At 56.8% G+C, this 12,863-nt stretch overlaps 1 protein-coding gene across 1 annotated transcript in view; it reads right to left on the bottom strand.

Annotated features, from left to right (window-relative positions):
• HS3ST6 (heparan sulfate-glucosamine 3-sulfotransferase 6) overlaps window positions 1–10,260 on the bottom strand; it is a 41,212-nt gene extending 30,952 nt beyond the window's left edge. Inside the window, exon 1 of the mRNA XM_075514944.1 lies at window positions 9,868–10,260. Within this exon, the coding sequence (XP_075371059.1) occupies window positions 9,868–10,229 (362 nt within the window). The 5' untranslated portion in view covers window positions 10,230–10,260. The remainder of the gene's footprint in view (window positions 1–9,867) is intronic.
• Window positions 10,261–12,863: the final 2,603 nt, after the last annotated feature.

The raw sequence follows: 12,863 nt of genomic DNA, 5'->3' as shown, positions 1-12,863 counted from the left end.
CCGGAGAGCCACCGCCACGCCGGGGCTGCGTCGGCCGGGGACAGGAGGGACGGCCAGCGGCCCCCTCCCGCGCTGCAGCATCTACTGACAAGTGGCAGCGATGAGGGATTGCGCTGACGAGCACCTGATCAATGGCACTTATCGAGCCCCCTCCACGCTCCCGGTAATTGGAGGGTTTCTTTGGCTTCCACTCTTATTGACATCTCCTCCCTGGCAGGGTGTCCGTGGGGGTACGTCGTCACTCGGAATTACGGGGGAGCTGAGCGGCACAGGCGGGATGGGGAACAACGGCACGGTACGGCCCAGCACGGCACGCGGTGCGAGGCAGGGGAAACCTTCGAGGCGTGATCGGCACCCACAAACAGCCTCGAGGAAGTAAAAAAATCATAAAGTAATCTGACGTAGGACTGCAGAGGTGGCAGAGGCATTTCAGGATCCTGCCCCGTCGGCGCGGAGAGGCAGAGCACTGCAGGAGGAAGCTCGGGCCCCGCGCAGGCAGCTCTGCCTTCGGCTACAGCAGGGACTCTGCTCCCGGGTCCCCACCTCGCCGTGCTGTGGTTTGCTTGGGGGGCTCGATTCCACCTGCAGCAGCAAGGAGAGAGTCTGCTCGGGCTCACGGAGGAGCCACCCTGCCCTCCGCCGGCTGCTGGCGCAGGGAGCCCCCAGCCCTGCCCACAGCCCCCCAGGACCGGGGTCTGGGATGCTGCGGGCTCCGCAGCAGCTGGGAAGTTGGACGGTGCGGGAGGGCTCCGCCAGCCCCCGCCGAGCGGCACCACGCAGCGCCGGGCAGGAGGCAGAAGCGTGATGTGGCCTCCGGGGACGGGATCTGTCACTTTTCTTGTCCCTTCCCATCAATCACCGGCAGGTCCTTTTTTTTTTGATTTTGCACACTGTAGTGCCCGCCGAAAGCGGCTGCTAATTCACCAGCGGAACTAGCCCGGAGGGTGCAAGCAGGGGCAGGTGAGGAGATGGCCAATTCTTCATTACAACCGCAAAAACACCTCCCGTGCACCCACGCGTGCCCGCAGGTAGGTGTGCACGCAGACACGGCCAGGCACACACGCGCTGTTTAGGGGCTAAGTAATAAATCAATAGCAAAGTGGTCAGCCTTTCTCTCAGCAAGGACGCTTAACAAGGTCACATCCTTATTCTCTCCAGACTAATGAGTGGAGATTACTAATAGGACCTCAGTGACAAGTGACTATATTAATGTAATTCTCTCCTGCTTGTAATCAATTTTGTGTGTTAAAATGCACAGCGATCTCGGCCGCCCGGGACCGCTGCGCCGCCCCCAGCGCTGCGGAGCTGCTGGCTGGGCTGGGAGAGAGGAGTTTTATTCCCCTCGCGTCCCTACGCAGCCATGGGGTTTCCTCGGCAGGGCACGCTCGGTCGTACAAAAAATCACTCCCAAGAGGAGCCCAGCGGCACATCCCGCTCCCAAAGTGCTGCTGTTCCCCTCGGCCACCTAAAATGTTTCCGTGCTGGTGCCTTAATAGCCCAAACAGGGAAAGCTTTCTGCAACTGCTTATGAGAAGCTAATTTCAGCCATTTCACTCTGTATTTCAGTCTCGAACGGTGCCGGTCCCGGCACTCTGCATGCTCCGGGTCAGGGCGGTTCGTGCTACCAGCAGCCCCAAGCCGAGCAGCACGTGCCGGAACACGGATGCTCTTTTTGGTCTGCGGCTCTAGAGCACCTCAGCTGCGCAAAGCCTGGATCTCCGGAGGCAGAGTCATCCCTGCTGTCTGCAAATACCAGCAGCACGCGGGGTCGGGCATTTACAACCCCGTGCAGCGGGATCACTTGCAGGTTCAAATTCAGTGAGCCGGGCACGCTGCCTCTGTGCCCTGGTTACAGCCCCAGTGGCCTGACTGACTGCGATATTCCCCATTTGCATTTCAAACGACTCTTCAGATCAAGAGTGACTCACTTAAGAGATGCATGAATAATTTTGAAGCCGTTTAGACTTCTGTGATCTGCGAGCTGTCTCTGCGCTGAGGGAGGAGGAGGCAAAATCAAATGAGTCGCTGTGAATTTTCCACCCGGGACCATTACCACAAAAGGCGAGCGTGGAAAATCGGAGCAGCCACGAGCACACCGTGCCCCGAGCACCGACACATCGGGACCTCAGACCCTGCCAAGGGGAAAGCCGTGGATCGCACAGCCCAGGACACACGATGCCCACCGTCGCGCCAGGCACACGGTGCCCGGGAGTTTAGGCAGAGCCCCGGTAACTAACAGAGCGGTGCAGGATCAGACCTGCGCTTCTCTGGGCTCTCAGCACATTTATGGAAAGCTGCAATATATTTTTTTCTGTGCAACCACCGTATATCTGTCATTTCTGTATTACAGAGCAGAGCTGGGACTAATTCGGACAAGCCCAGGGTAAGACAGTCTGCTAGAGAGATCCCAGTCGGATTCTGCAAACCCCGACTCGCGAGAGCAACGCACGGCGTCCCCTGGAGCCCCGCAAGCTGCTGGGGAGCGAGGACTGTGCTTCACGCCACCTATTGCCCCATCCAGCCCCTACGTCCTCTTGCGAGGAAAGGCTCATCCCAAACCACCGCCCCGCAGTGCCCGGGCTGGACCAGACCCGGCCAGCCTGCCTCCACCCCGCACCTCCCAGCCGCAGGCCAGGCTTTCAACCAAGTGCTTTTCAAAGACCCGCAGAAAGCCGTCCAGAACATCCCTCTGCTCCTCACTTTAATAAATTTCTAAACAAACGCAGCGGAAAAATGTGGTGGGAGGCGCAGAGGGAGATCCGAGAGCTCCGCCGGCTGCTCTGCCGTCCACCCCGAGGTAGATGAGCCGATGACTTCTTAGCCCGCTGGAGCAGGGCGAGGAGGGCACGGCTGGCAGAGACGCCTGGCACCGCTCGGCACCTCCTCAGTGCTGGGGAACTCGGAGCATCTCGGTCTCCCACAGCGCACGGCTCGGTCCTCGCTGGAGGGGTGAAATCACAGAATCGTAGAGGTTGGAAAAGACCTTTAAGATTGAGTCCAACCGTAAACCTAACACTGCCCAGCCCACCACTACACCATGTCCCTGAGCACCTCATCCAAACGGCTTTTAAATCCCTCCAGGGATGGGGACTCCACCCCTGCCCTGGGCAGCCTGTTCCAGTGCTTGATAAATGTAGCACGAGAGCAAGGGCAGGAATTAAACTGAGCCGTCCGAGACGCTCCGCGGAGGAGGGCAGCAGCGGGGGGCACCTCGTGGGACCCGGCTGGGGGGAGAGCAGAGCACCCCGAGGGGCTCCGGGCTGGCGGCCGGGCGATGCCAGCCTGCCCGAGCCCCTTCGGCCACCCCAAGAGCTGGGGCGCGGGGAAGGAGCCGCCAGGCTCGGGTCCTACCCAGCTCCCGGAGCCCCGTCAGCTCTCGCTCTGGGTCCTGCAGGACACGGGAGCATCCCTCTGACGCCAGCCGGCTGCCTAAGCAGGCGGATTTCCAAAGCCCTTTGAAAAGCCATTTAGAGCTAAGTCCTGGTATTAAACCTGGCCTTTCATTAGTCAGGTTTTCAATCTTTGCCCGAGCCTGTTTCAGCGAAAAGTTTTTTAAAAGGTCAGGAAGAAGCTTTTAAGCATATTTGCCAATTAACTATTGTAACCCCCTCCTCGACTCGATGCGAGCTGCCCACTTCCGTCTCAGGGGATGGTAATTACTGTTTTATAAATAAGCTTTGAACTCTCCTAAGTAATAGTCTCTCCTTGCATAAAAGCACCCTCTAAACCCACTGGCCTTTTCCACCTTCTGTCACTGTCTGCATCTAAAAATAATCTAGGAAAAAACCCCCATACTACTTTTAAGAAGAAACTCCAAAACTCTCTCTGTGATGACTATTTCTCCAGCCCCTCAATAATTCCACTAACAGAAACCCTGCAGCTTTCACTGCTGTTTGTGAACTTTTCATTATATTTGACATCTCTTCAGAAGTTCTCTGGAGTTACATGTAGGTGATAAAAAACCTGTCCGTGTTTATATGTTTAAATTTCCAGCCCTTGAGGTTACAAAAGAGTAACCAGGCGAGCACAGGAAAAAGGGCATGAATGAAGAATTATTTTCCAAAGGTATTGATTCCCATAATACTAATTTTTTTAAACCAGCCCCGTGATTTCTAGGTGCCCAGGTTTATATATTTATTTAAGCAGTCGGGGACAGCAACACTGGCAGACTTGAAACCCTTTAGAAACTCCGGTTACTTCTGCACACCCCGCTGCACAGCCTGTCTATAAAACCACCATTTATTTAAAAGAGACAGCGACAGAGAAAGCATTCCTCAGTCGGGAAGACCACGACTTGTCTCAACTCTGCAAGTCACAGCTTTTATCTGAAAAAATCGCAGCCAACACTAACACGCAGCTTTAATCACTTTAGCCTGACGCTCTCTACGTAACAACACGTGGAATAACCCGAGTTAGTTTTGCCTTGCAGCTGGGCCGGGCCAAAATTCAGACTCACAAACCTGCTTGTATCAGCAAGAAGCACGTCGCAGGCTTCGGATCGGGAACAAAACTCGGGAACCGCCACGTGAAAGCAAGGGAATAACGTCAGCGTGGAAGTGGGGGGCGGGAGGACCGAGTCGTGCTCCTTGCCCCATCGCCAACTCGGAGCCGGTGGGAAAGACCCCCCTAAAAAAGGCAGGCACAGCCCCTCTCGCCTGCCCTCCATAGTATCTGCCCAGGATGCCTTTAAACGGTTTCAAATGTTAATTCCTCATCGTGGCAGTAAAACCTATTTTTAATCCCACGTGAAAGCAGTTTGCGGAAGACCAAACTTTGCACGTATTACAGATTGCTTCCTAAGGACGCGCAGTGCTGTGTGGTAGGGAGCAGTAAAATGGGGGCACGCCATCACGGGGAGACCTGTCCGGCTGGCACGGACGCGCACAGCGCTTAAGCCCTGTCCTAAGTGTAGAGCTGGGACTAAAACATTGCATAAAGGCAAGTCCAAAATACTGCGCATTAAACGAAAGCTTTAAAAGATCTTCTTCGTCGTTACAGAATTACAGCTTTTTCTCAGGTTTCCTGCATTTTTTTCCTTTGCATTTTAGGATTTATTTTCCAAACCTGGGGGTGAGGATAGGGGAAGCCGATACGGAAAGGCCCTATTTTTGTAATGAAAGTTAAAAAAAAGGAAAGAAGAGATCAGAAAGTAACAAACCCAAGAAGAGTGCTGCAGGACTGAGTTTCTGCAAATGCACCAAGACAAACAAGGGCCACTCTCAGCCTGGAACGCTGAAACAGGAGTCCATCAGAGCAGATTAGCTGGTGTCAATGAATAAAGATAATGTCCTGGAGCAGCTCTCAGTGCATCGCCATCTGACTCCTCGCAAGATCCTTTTGTCTCTTCCCACCTATGTATTTCTTAAATGTGCCTGTGAAAAGCTCTCCCTGGAAGGGGATACAAGCTCCATGCCAAAATGCAGCCTGGTGACTCCAGAGTAGCTGAAACATCGGATTTTATTCAACAGCTTGCGCTATAGAGTGTCTTGATCTGTCTGTACAATCACAACACACACAAAAACCCCTCAAGGCATCTACTTAGCTCTACTTTTCAACTGCCAATAATACTCACAGCAAAAGTCAAAAGAGCAGCGCTGGAGCCGCGTCCTTTCCCTGCCACTCAAAGGCTTCAGGGTTGCAAGGTTCGGAGATAACAAAGTCTGGCTCAAGAAATCCTGGATGCCTTTCAAGAACGTTATTAGCTGCCATGAATGGGTTTGAGGGGGGGGGGGCAGAAAGAAAACAAAAAACAAAAAACCAACCCCAAAACACATCGCATGTAGCAGCTCTCTGCTAACCGTCCACCTCCCCTGGGGACACACGCATGCTCCCAAGCTGGGACACCCCCCTGGCACCCCCCAGCACAGAAGCACACCGTGGAAGCACGACGAGCCATATGAAAAGTTCCTCCCCCCCCCCGCCCCGGCATGCAAACCTGCATGCACCGCATCGGCTCAAAAGGGGAATGACACTAAAAAGCTAAATTCAGCCTCCGAGAGAGTCAGAGCTCTGGGACGGCTCTGCAGCACCGGCGCCCGCTCGGCAGCAATGCCCGCTCGCCGCGTTGCCACCGCAGCTGGCTGAGGAGCTCCAGCCTGGCCGCTCACCAGGAAGCATCGGCCAACTGTGACTAGCCGTCCCATAGTACTTTTTACTAATTCTGGCCCAAGCTGCAAGAAAATAAGGAATTCTTTACAATTCCTATTAAATCCAGGGCGCAGTTTCACAGAGCACAACCCCAACGGCTGCTTTCTTGTGGTGCGCTGCGCTCAGATGCGAAGGTCGCTGGGAGCCTTGGCCCAGCCCCGCTCCTGTGAACTCTTTCTTTAGCTATAGGGAAAAAGCAGGAAGAGGAGACGGAAAAGAGGGACACGGATCATAGATCATAGGAGGAAACACAAGGCAGAGCAAAACTGTCGTATTGAGCTGATGTGGCTGCAAAGTTTTGGTGGATGGAGACAAGGAAACTCTTCTTTGGATAAGCTACATCGGGCTGAATTCCCCAAAACTCCCTTTTATGCAAGCCAGCATCTGCAGAGCCCCTTCCCTGCACCACCTTTGTGCCCCAAAGCCGCCGTTACCCACCGCTTCTCCTGCCCTTTTCCCCCAGCACCAGCACTGCCGAGGCTGCGCCGAGTTACGGTGCAAGGCGGACGGAGCGGTCCGAACCTCTGAGCAACGTCGGGCGGCCGCGTGGGAAACGAGCCCGGCTCTGGCAACCAAAAAGGGAACAATCCCGGGCAAAGATCTCAGCTACGCCCCCAAAACGTCGCCAGCAGAGCAAAGCGGGGCAGAGCGGCGTCCGCTGGAGAGCCCGCCGGAGCCCAGAGCCCCCAGCCCCGCTTGCGCAGGCATCGTACGAAATGCAAACGCCCTGAGCACCCCAAATGCCGCCTGTGACCCCGACTCCGGTCCCCTTCGCACCGAGAAGTCCCTGGGTTGAAAGCGGGCGCTGCTCTGCAGATACCCAGGGGGTTACACCCGTTACACCCCGGGTTACACCCGTTACACCCCGGCCCACAAGTGCAGTTTTTCCTCAAATTCCCACAAGCAAGGGCAGGATTTGGCCCCGTGCCATCGCGCTGAGCATCTCTTCAAGTTTTTGCAAGGAAGTTCTAAATATCACCAGCAAACGTCTCCGATTCAATTAAGTTCTTATGTCGGCCTTCGCCTACGCTCCCGTAAAGCAGACAGACGGACAGCCAGCAAGGTTCCCAGGTTCCCAAACAGGACACTGGCGCTCCCCGAGCCGCTGCGTGAGCAGAGTAGACACGCCAACATCGCTTCTTCTTTTTATTTAGGTTTACTTGAAGCAGTCCCGAGTGCCAAAAAAAATTAAAATAGTGTTTTGCTTTAGGATAAAGCGTCACGTCATGCTTGGATTATCCATTAGGTAATTTATGTTGCAGTCTAGAAAAGGTGTTTAAACTTCTTATAATTAGCTAAACCTATAGTAACTCAAGGAATTTCATACAAGATGCTCGCTCCTTTCGCAGAACATTTTCTTTTCGCTAGTAAAAAGAACTACTCCAAAAAAGGGACTTTGGGCTATTTCAAATTTAAATAAAATAAAACACTCCGGTAAGAACAAATGGTTTCAGTCAGCGACTTACGTTACAATGTAAACTACTCGGCACCCACAAGCAGATACTCCTGCCATGGGAGCGAAATCGCTACGGGACAGAACTACCAAAAAAGAGCAAAATAATTCTGTGGCGATATTTCCAAGGGAATTTTTTTTTTTTTTCTTTTTACATTTACTTAAGACAAGCAACGACCTACAGGTGCCTTCGGGCCAAATATCTTGGCATGAGAAGCAGTTGGTGTAATTTTGGTTTCCTAGCAAGTTCAAATATTTTAAAAATGTTTACACCACTTTGAGATATTCATTGGAAAAACCTGAACTTCTGTCCAACTTCTATTTTCCTCCACTCAAACACACCCCAGCTTTAAACATTTAGCTCTGTCTGGCTTTCCCAGGAAAAAAACCCCCTCAGTATAGCAAGGTCTTGTAAGAAGACAAAACAAGAGAGGCAAAGAGAAGAGGAAACTAAGGAAAATAGTTGGGCGTGATTGAAAACACGCTTGCTCTACGCAGAGTTAAAGCAAAACATCTACGGATTTTTTTTCTCACTAGAAAGGATGCAACTTCTTCCCAGCACAGCGTACGCTTCCCTGCGATGCATCTGGCCGCCCCAAAAACCTTCCCTGCTCTCTTTCTCCAAATTTACCATAACCATATGCAGAACCATCTTAAAACCTCGCGCTGGTATCAGGCCAGGCTCCCTGCAAGCACTTACAGCACTAAAAACTCGCTACGCAGCGATCCAAAACTAAGATTTATTTATTCTTCTCTCGCTGTGGTCCACCCTGCAAACATCTCGCCGGACTACGGCGAGCGATATGAAAGCGTTCCATCTTCCGCGCTTTAATTACGTGCTCGCAGGCATTAAACTCCCATTCTGCCAAGCGACATCTATCTTGTAATCCTCACCCAAAAAGATTAGTTATCATCGTGATTGTTTCTAGAGCAGCGTAGATACAAGCGGAACAGAGAAATGAGCTAATAAATCACGGCGGTATTAATACAGTCATAAAAATAAGTGCGCTACTTACTGCGTTTGAAGGTGCGTTAAGTCAATAACTTTACGGTCCAGACGTGGTCTTACAGAGCTGAAACTCTGCGGGTAAAATTACCGCTAAAATTACACTTTCCATTAAAGATCACCGCTTTTCACAGGTTGGTATTTTGGCGAGGATTGCCAAGTTGCAACCTCCCCCCAAAACATCGAGAAACATTAAGAGCACGTAAGAAATAAGAGTATTCCCGCGGGGTTTGGGGCGAGTAGTACGGAGAGGCGGGCAGGACAGGGAGAGCTACTCCTTTTATTATTTTCAGATGTTTCCCTGAGAACACCGCAGTGCTTTGATAAATCTCCACATTTGGACTCTCTTCAAACTCACGGACCAGATTCTTTCACTTGCCTTCAAGGGACTGAGCGCTCTGACTCCGCTTGGCCCGGCTGCTCCGGAGTTGGCCCAGGAGATGGGAGTTTAATAGACACCACATGCACAGTAGCTGCTCTTCCCAACGCTTTTATCGCCTGAAGAGTTCAATTCCATTGAAACCCTCAAAACCAAACAGCTCCCTTGAATCAATACGGCCCTGCCCTTTGACAGGAACCCACCGAGGGATTCGAGCCATTCTGGTTTACCCTTCCCTTCCCCGGGTCACTCTGTAAGGCACAGCCAGGATCGAGCCCGCTCCTGCAAGCCGAGGTCCTCGCTCCCTTTATTTTTATAAGCCACTCGAATTAAAAGAATAATAATAATAATAATAATAATAATTCCTAAAGGAACCCGGTGGGGAAACTGTGGGACAGCTGAGAATTAAGTGGTAAAGGTTAAAATGGCAAAGCCTGGATAATTAACAAAAAAAAAAAAAAAAAAGGCAAATTGCTGCTGCCGGCTGGGCTGCTCCCGGCCGGCTGGGCTGCGGCATGGGGCACACGGGGACACACATGGGGGACACGGGGGGACACGCGGTGACACGGGGACACACACGGGGAGCGGCTCTCCCGCTCCCAACTTCAGCAGTGACCCCGAAAAACCAGCCCCCCCCCCCAGGCACGGCGGAGGGTGGGAGCTGCCACCCCCCGCTCGGCTCCCTTCGCATCCCCGCCTGGGACGTCCGTGCCCGCTCCCTGTCCCCGCAGCCCCCGGGCCCCCCGTCTCCCCAGGGAGCCGCCGCGCTCGGACCAGCCTGTTGCAGGGCAACCCCGCGGCGGCCCGGCGAGCAATTAACCGCGGCTCGGCGCTTAATTCCCGAGCGGCGGGGCCGGCCCGCCCGCCCCCCCCCGCCGTTACCTGTACCAGCGCAGCCCCTTCTCGTAGCACCTGTCGAAGAAGTGGGGCTCGGCGCCCACGGCTCGCACCCCGGGGTGCGCCCGCAGGAACTCCAGCAGCGCCCGCGTCCCGCCCTTCTTCACGCCCACGATGATGGCCTGCGGGAAGCGCCGGCTGCCGCCGCCCGGGGCCCCCGCCGCCCCCGGCCCCGGCCCCGCGCCGTCGGGCAGCGCGGCGGGCGGCGGCAGCAGCAGGGCGGGCGGCAGCGGCTCGCAGGGCCCCGGCAGGCAGTAGAAGAAGTAGGTGAAGAAGAGGATCATGGTGAGGAGCAGCGAGGCGCGCCGGCCCCCGACGGGTCCCAGCAGCCGCCCGCTACATCCCATCGGGGGCCGCTCCCGGCCCCGCCGGCCAGCGCATCCCGCACCGCCGCCGGGCCCCCCGCGCTCCGCTCCCCTCCGCGCTCCCCTCCGCGCCGCTCCGCGCGCACCCGGCCCGACCCCTCCCCGCGCACACCCGGCCCGGCCCGGCCCGGCCCGGCCCTCCCCTCGCGCGCCGCCCCCCACGCCCACCCGCGGGGCGGGGGAGGCCGCGCGACACGCGCGTGGGGGCGGCAACGCCCCGATGGAGGCGGAGGGGGTGGGGGTGGGGGGGTGCGGCACACGCGTGGGGCACCGCCGGGATACCCCGGGGCGGCGGGGCACCCCCCGGCCCCCGCGGGCAGCCCCCGCGTGGGTGCCAGCCCGGGCCGGCCGCCCCCTGCGAGGAGCCGGGGCGGAGGGAGACTCCGCCGGCCCCGGTGCGCGGCGAGGACGCGTTTTCCCGTGTGTTCCCCTGGGCTTTTCCCCCCTCTTTTCATAATTTCTGGGGCTGCAGCGGGGGGGTTCGGCCGCTCGCATCGGGCCAAGGGCCGCGCAGGGGAGGCTGCGGCGGTGCGGGGTGCCAGGCTGGAAAGGAAGAGCCGTCACCCAGTGCCGCGCAATTAGCAAGAGGCACCCGGAGAAGCAGCGCTAATTAGGCTGCGGGCGTGGAAACGCAACCCCCGTGTGCGGGTGTTTATCGTTGGGGGTGGGAAGGACAGTCCTGGGTTTCCACCCAGGCCCCTGCGCCTTCCGAAATAAGCCCAAAAGCAGCAGTTTAGGTGATGTGATTTAAAACGCGGGTGCGCAGTGGACGGTGGGGTGGCATGAGGTGGTTTTCCTGTTGCTGCTGGGGAACCCCCATTCCCTGGGGCCCAAAGGTGCGTCCTGGGTGCCGCAGCATCGGTGACACGTGGGAGCCGGACCCCACAGTGGGGGGCTGTGCAGGCAGCATCGCCGGGTGCCGCTGGCCAGGCCTGGGCTGCATGTGCAGCAATGGCACCATCCCGGCTTGCTCCTGCCCTCCTGGCACCATTTGCCATCACCGAACGCAAAATAGCCGAGCCCCGGCCCCGGGGTGCCCGTGCCGGGGGGCTCCCACGAGGCCATCGCGCCAGGGACCCACTGCGGCTTCATTGAAATTCTCCCGGGGTCCACCCTGCCCTACACCTCAAAACACTGAGGCTGATTTCCAGTCTTGTGCTAAAGCCTTCCTTTTTTGTATCTGAAATCAGCAGTGCCTTAATTAACCTATTAATATAATTAGCTCTTTTTATAATTAGATCCCCCGAGTCTTGCAAGAGATAGAGCACGGCGGGGAGGGGGAGATCCGAGGCCTGAGACCGGGGGGGGTGCAGAGCTGCGCAAACACAGCTGCATCGGGAAGCAGCGATGCTCCGGCACGGCTGCGTGGTGCCGCAGCTGCACCGTTGCATGCTTGTACGATGGCACGGCTGCAAGGCGGCACGGTTGAATGGTGGCACAGTTGCAAGACTGCCCGGCTGCGTGACAGCACAGCTGCATGACAGCCGGGTGGCACAGCTGCAGGGTGGCAGGGCTGCATGACGGCACAGCTGCAGGGTGGCAGGGCTGCATGATGGCAGGGCTGTAGGGTGGCACGGCTGGAGAGTGGCAGGGCTGCATGACAGCACGGCTGCAGGGTGGCAGGGCTGCATGATGGCAGGGCTGGAGGGTGGCAGGGCTGGAGGGTGGCAGGGCTGCATGACGGCACGGCTGCATGACAGTACAGCTGCAGGATGGCAGGGCTGCAGGATGGCAGGGCTGGAGGGTGGCACGGCTGCTTGACGGCATGGCTGCATGACAGCACAGCTGCAGGAAGGCAGGGCTGCAGGGTGGCAGGGCTGCGGGGTGGCAGGGCTGCATGACAGCACAGCTGCAGGAAGGCAGGGCTGCATGAAGGCAGGGCTGCGGGGTGGCAGGGCTGCATGATGGCATGGCTGCGGGGTGGCAGGGCTGGCGGGTGGTAGGGCTGGCGGGTGGCAGGGCTGCAGGATGGCATGGCTGCAGGGTGGCAGGGCTGCAGGATGGCAGGGCTGGCGGGTGGCAGGGCTGCAGGATAGCAAGGCTGCATGATGGCAGGGCTGCAGGATGGCAGGGCTGCAGGGTGGCAGGGCTGCATGATGGCAGGGCTGCAGGATGGCAGGGCTGGCGGGTGGCAGGGCTGCATGACAGCACGGCTGCGGGGTGGCAGGGCTGAGGGTGGCAGGGCTGAGGGTGGCAGGGCTGCAGGGCTGCAGCAGGACGGGGCTTTGTGCCCTCTCGTGGCTGGTGCTTGCAGGAGGCTGCGCCGGGGCTGCCTGGCCCATCCTGCACGGTAGCTTTTCAACGAGAGGAAATAACTGGGCGAGTGCGACTGGAGATCCCTTCCAACTCGCAGCGCGAAGGTTCCCCAGGGAAAAACGAGGAGGAAAGATTATGACGAGGAAGTGAATCTGTTATCGGGAGCAGTTTGATAAATAAAAACGCATCCAAAATCTGCCGCGCGGCACTTGCCAGCTCTTGTTGGGTTTACGTAAGCGATTAGAAATAGGAACTGTTTCACTCCGGGCGAGAGCGGGTGGGAACCGCTCCAGCTCCCTGTTTGGGTTGGGGGGGGGGGGGGGATGTTGTTGTTGGAAAATGCCAATTTGTCAAAATGGA

Source organism: Mycteria americana, chromosome 12 (assembly GCF_035582795.1).
Source record: "Mycteria americana isolate JAX WOST 10 ecotype Jacksonville Zoo and Gardens chromosome 12, USCA_MyAme_1.0, whole genome shotgun sequence".
Lineage (NCBI taxonomy): Eukaryota > Metazoa > Chordata > Aves > Ciconiiformes > Ciconiidae > Mycteria > Mycteria americana.
Note: the sequence above shows the minus strand (reverse complement) of the source record. Positions and strands in the feature narration are given on the sequence as shown.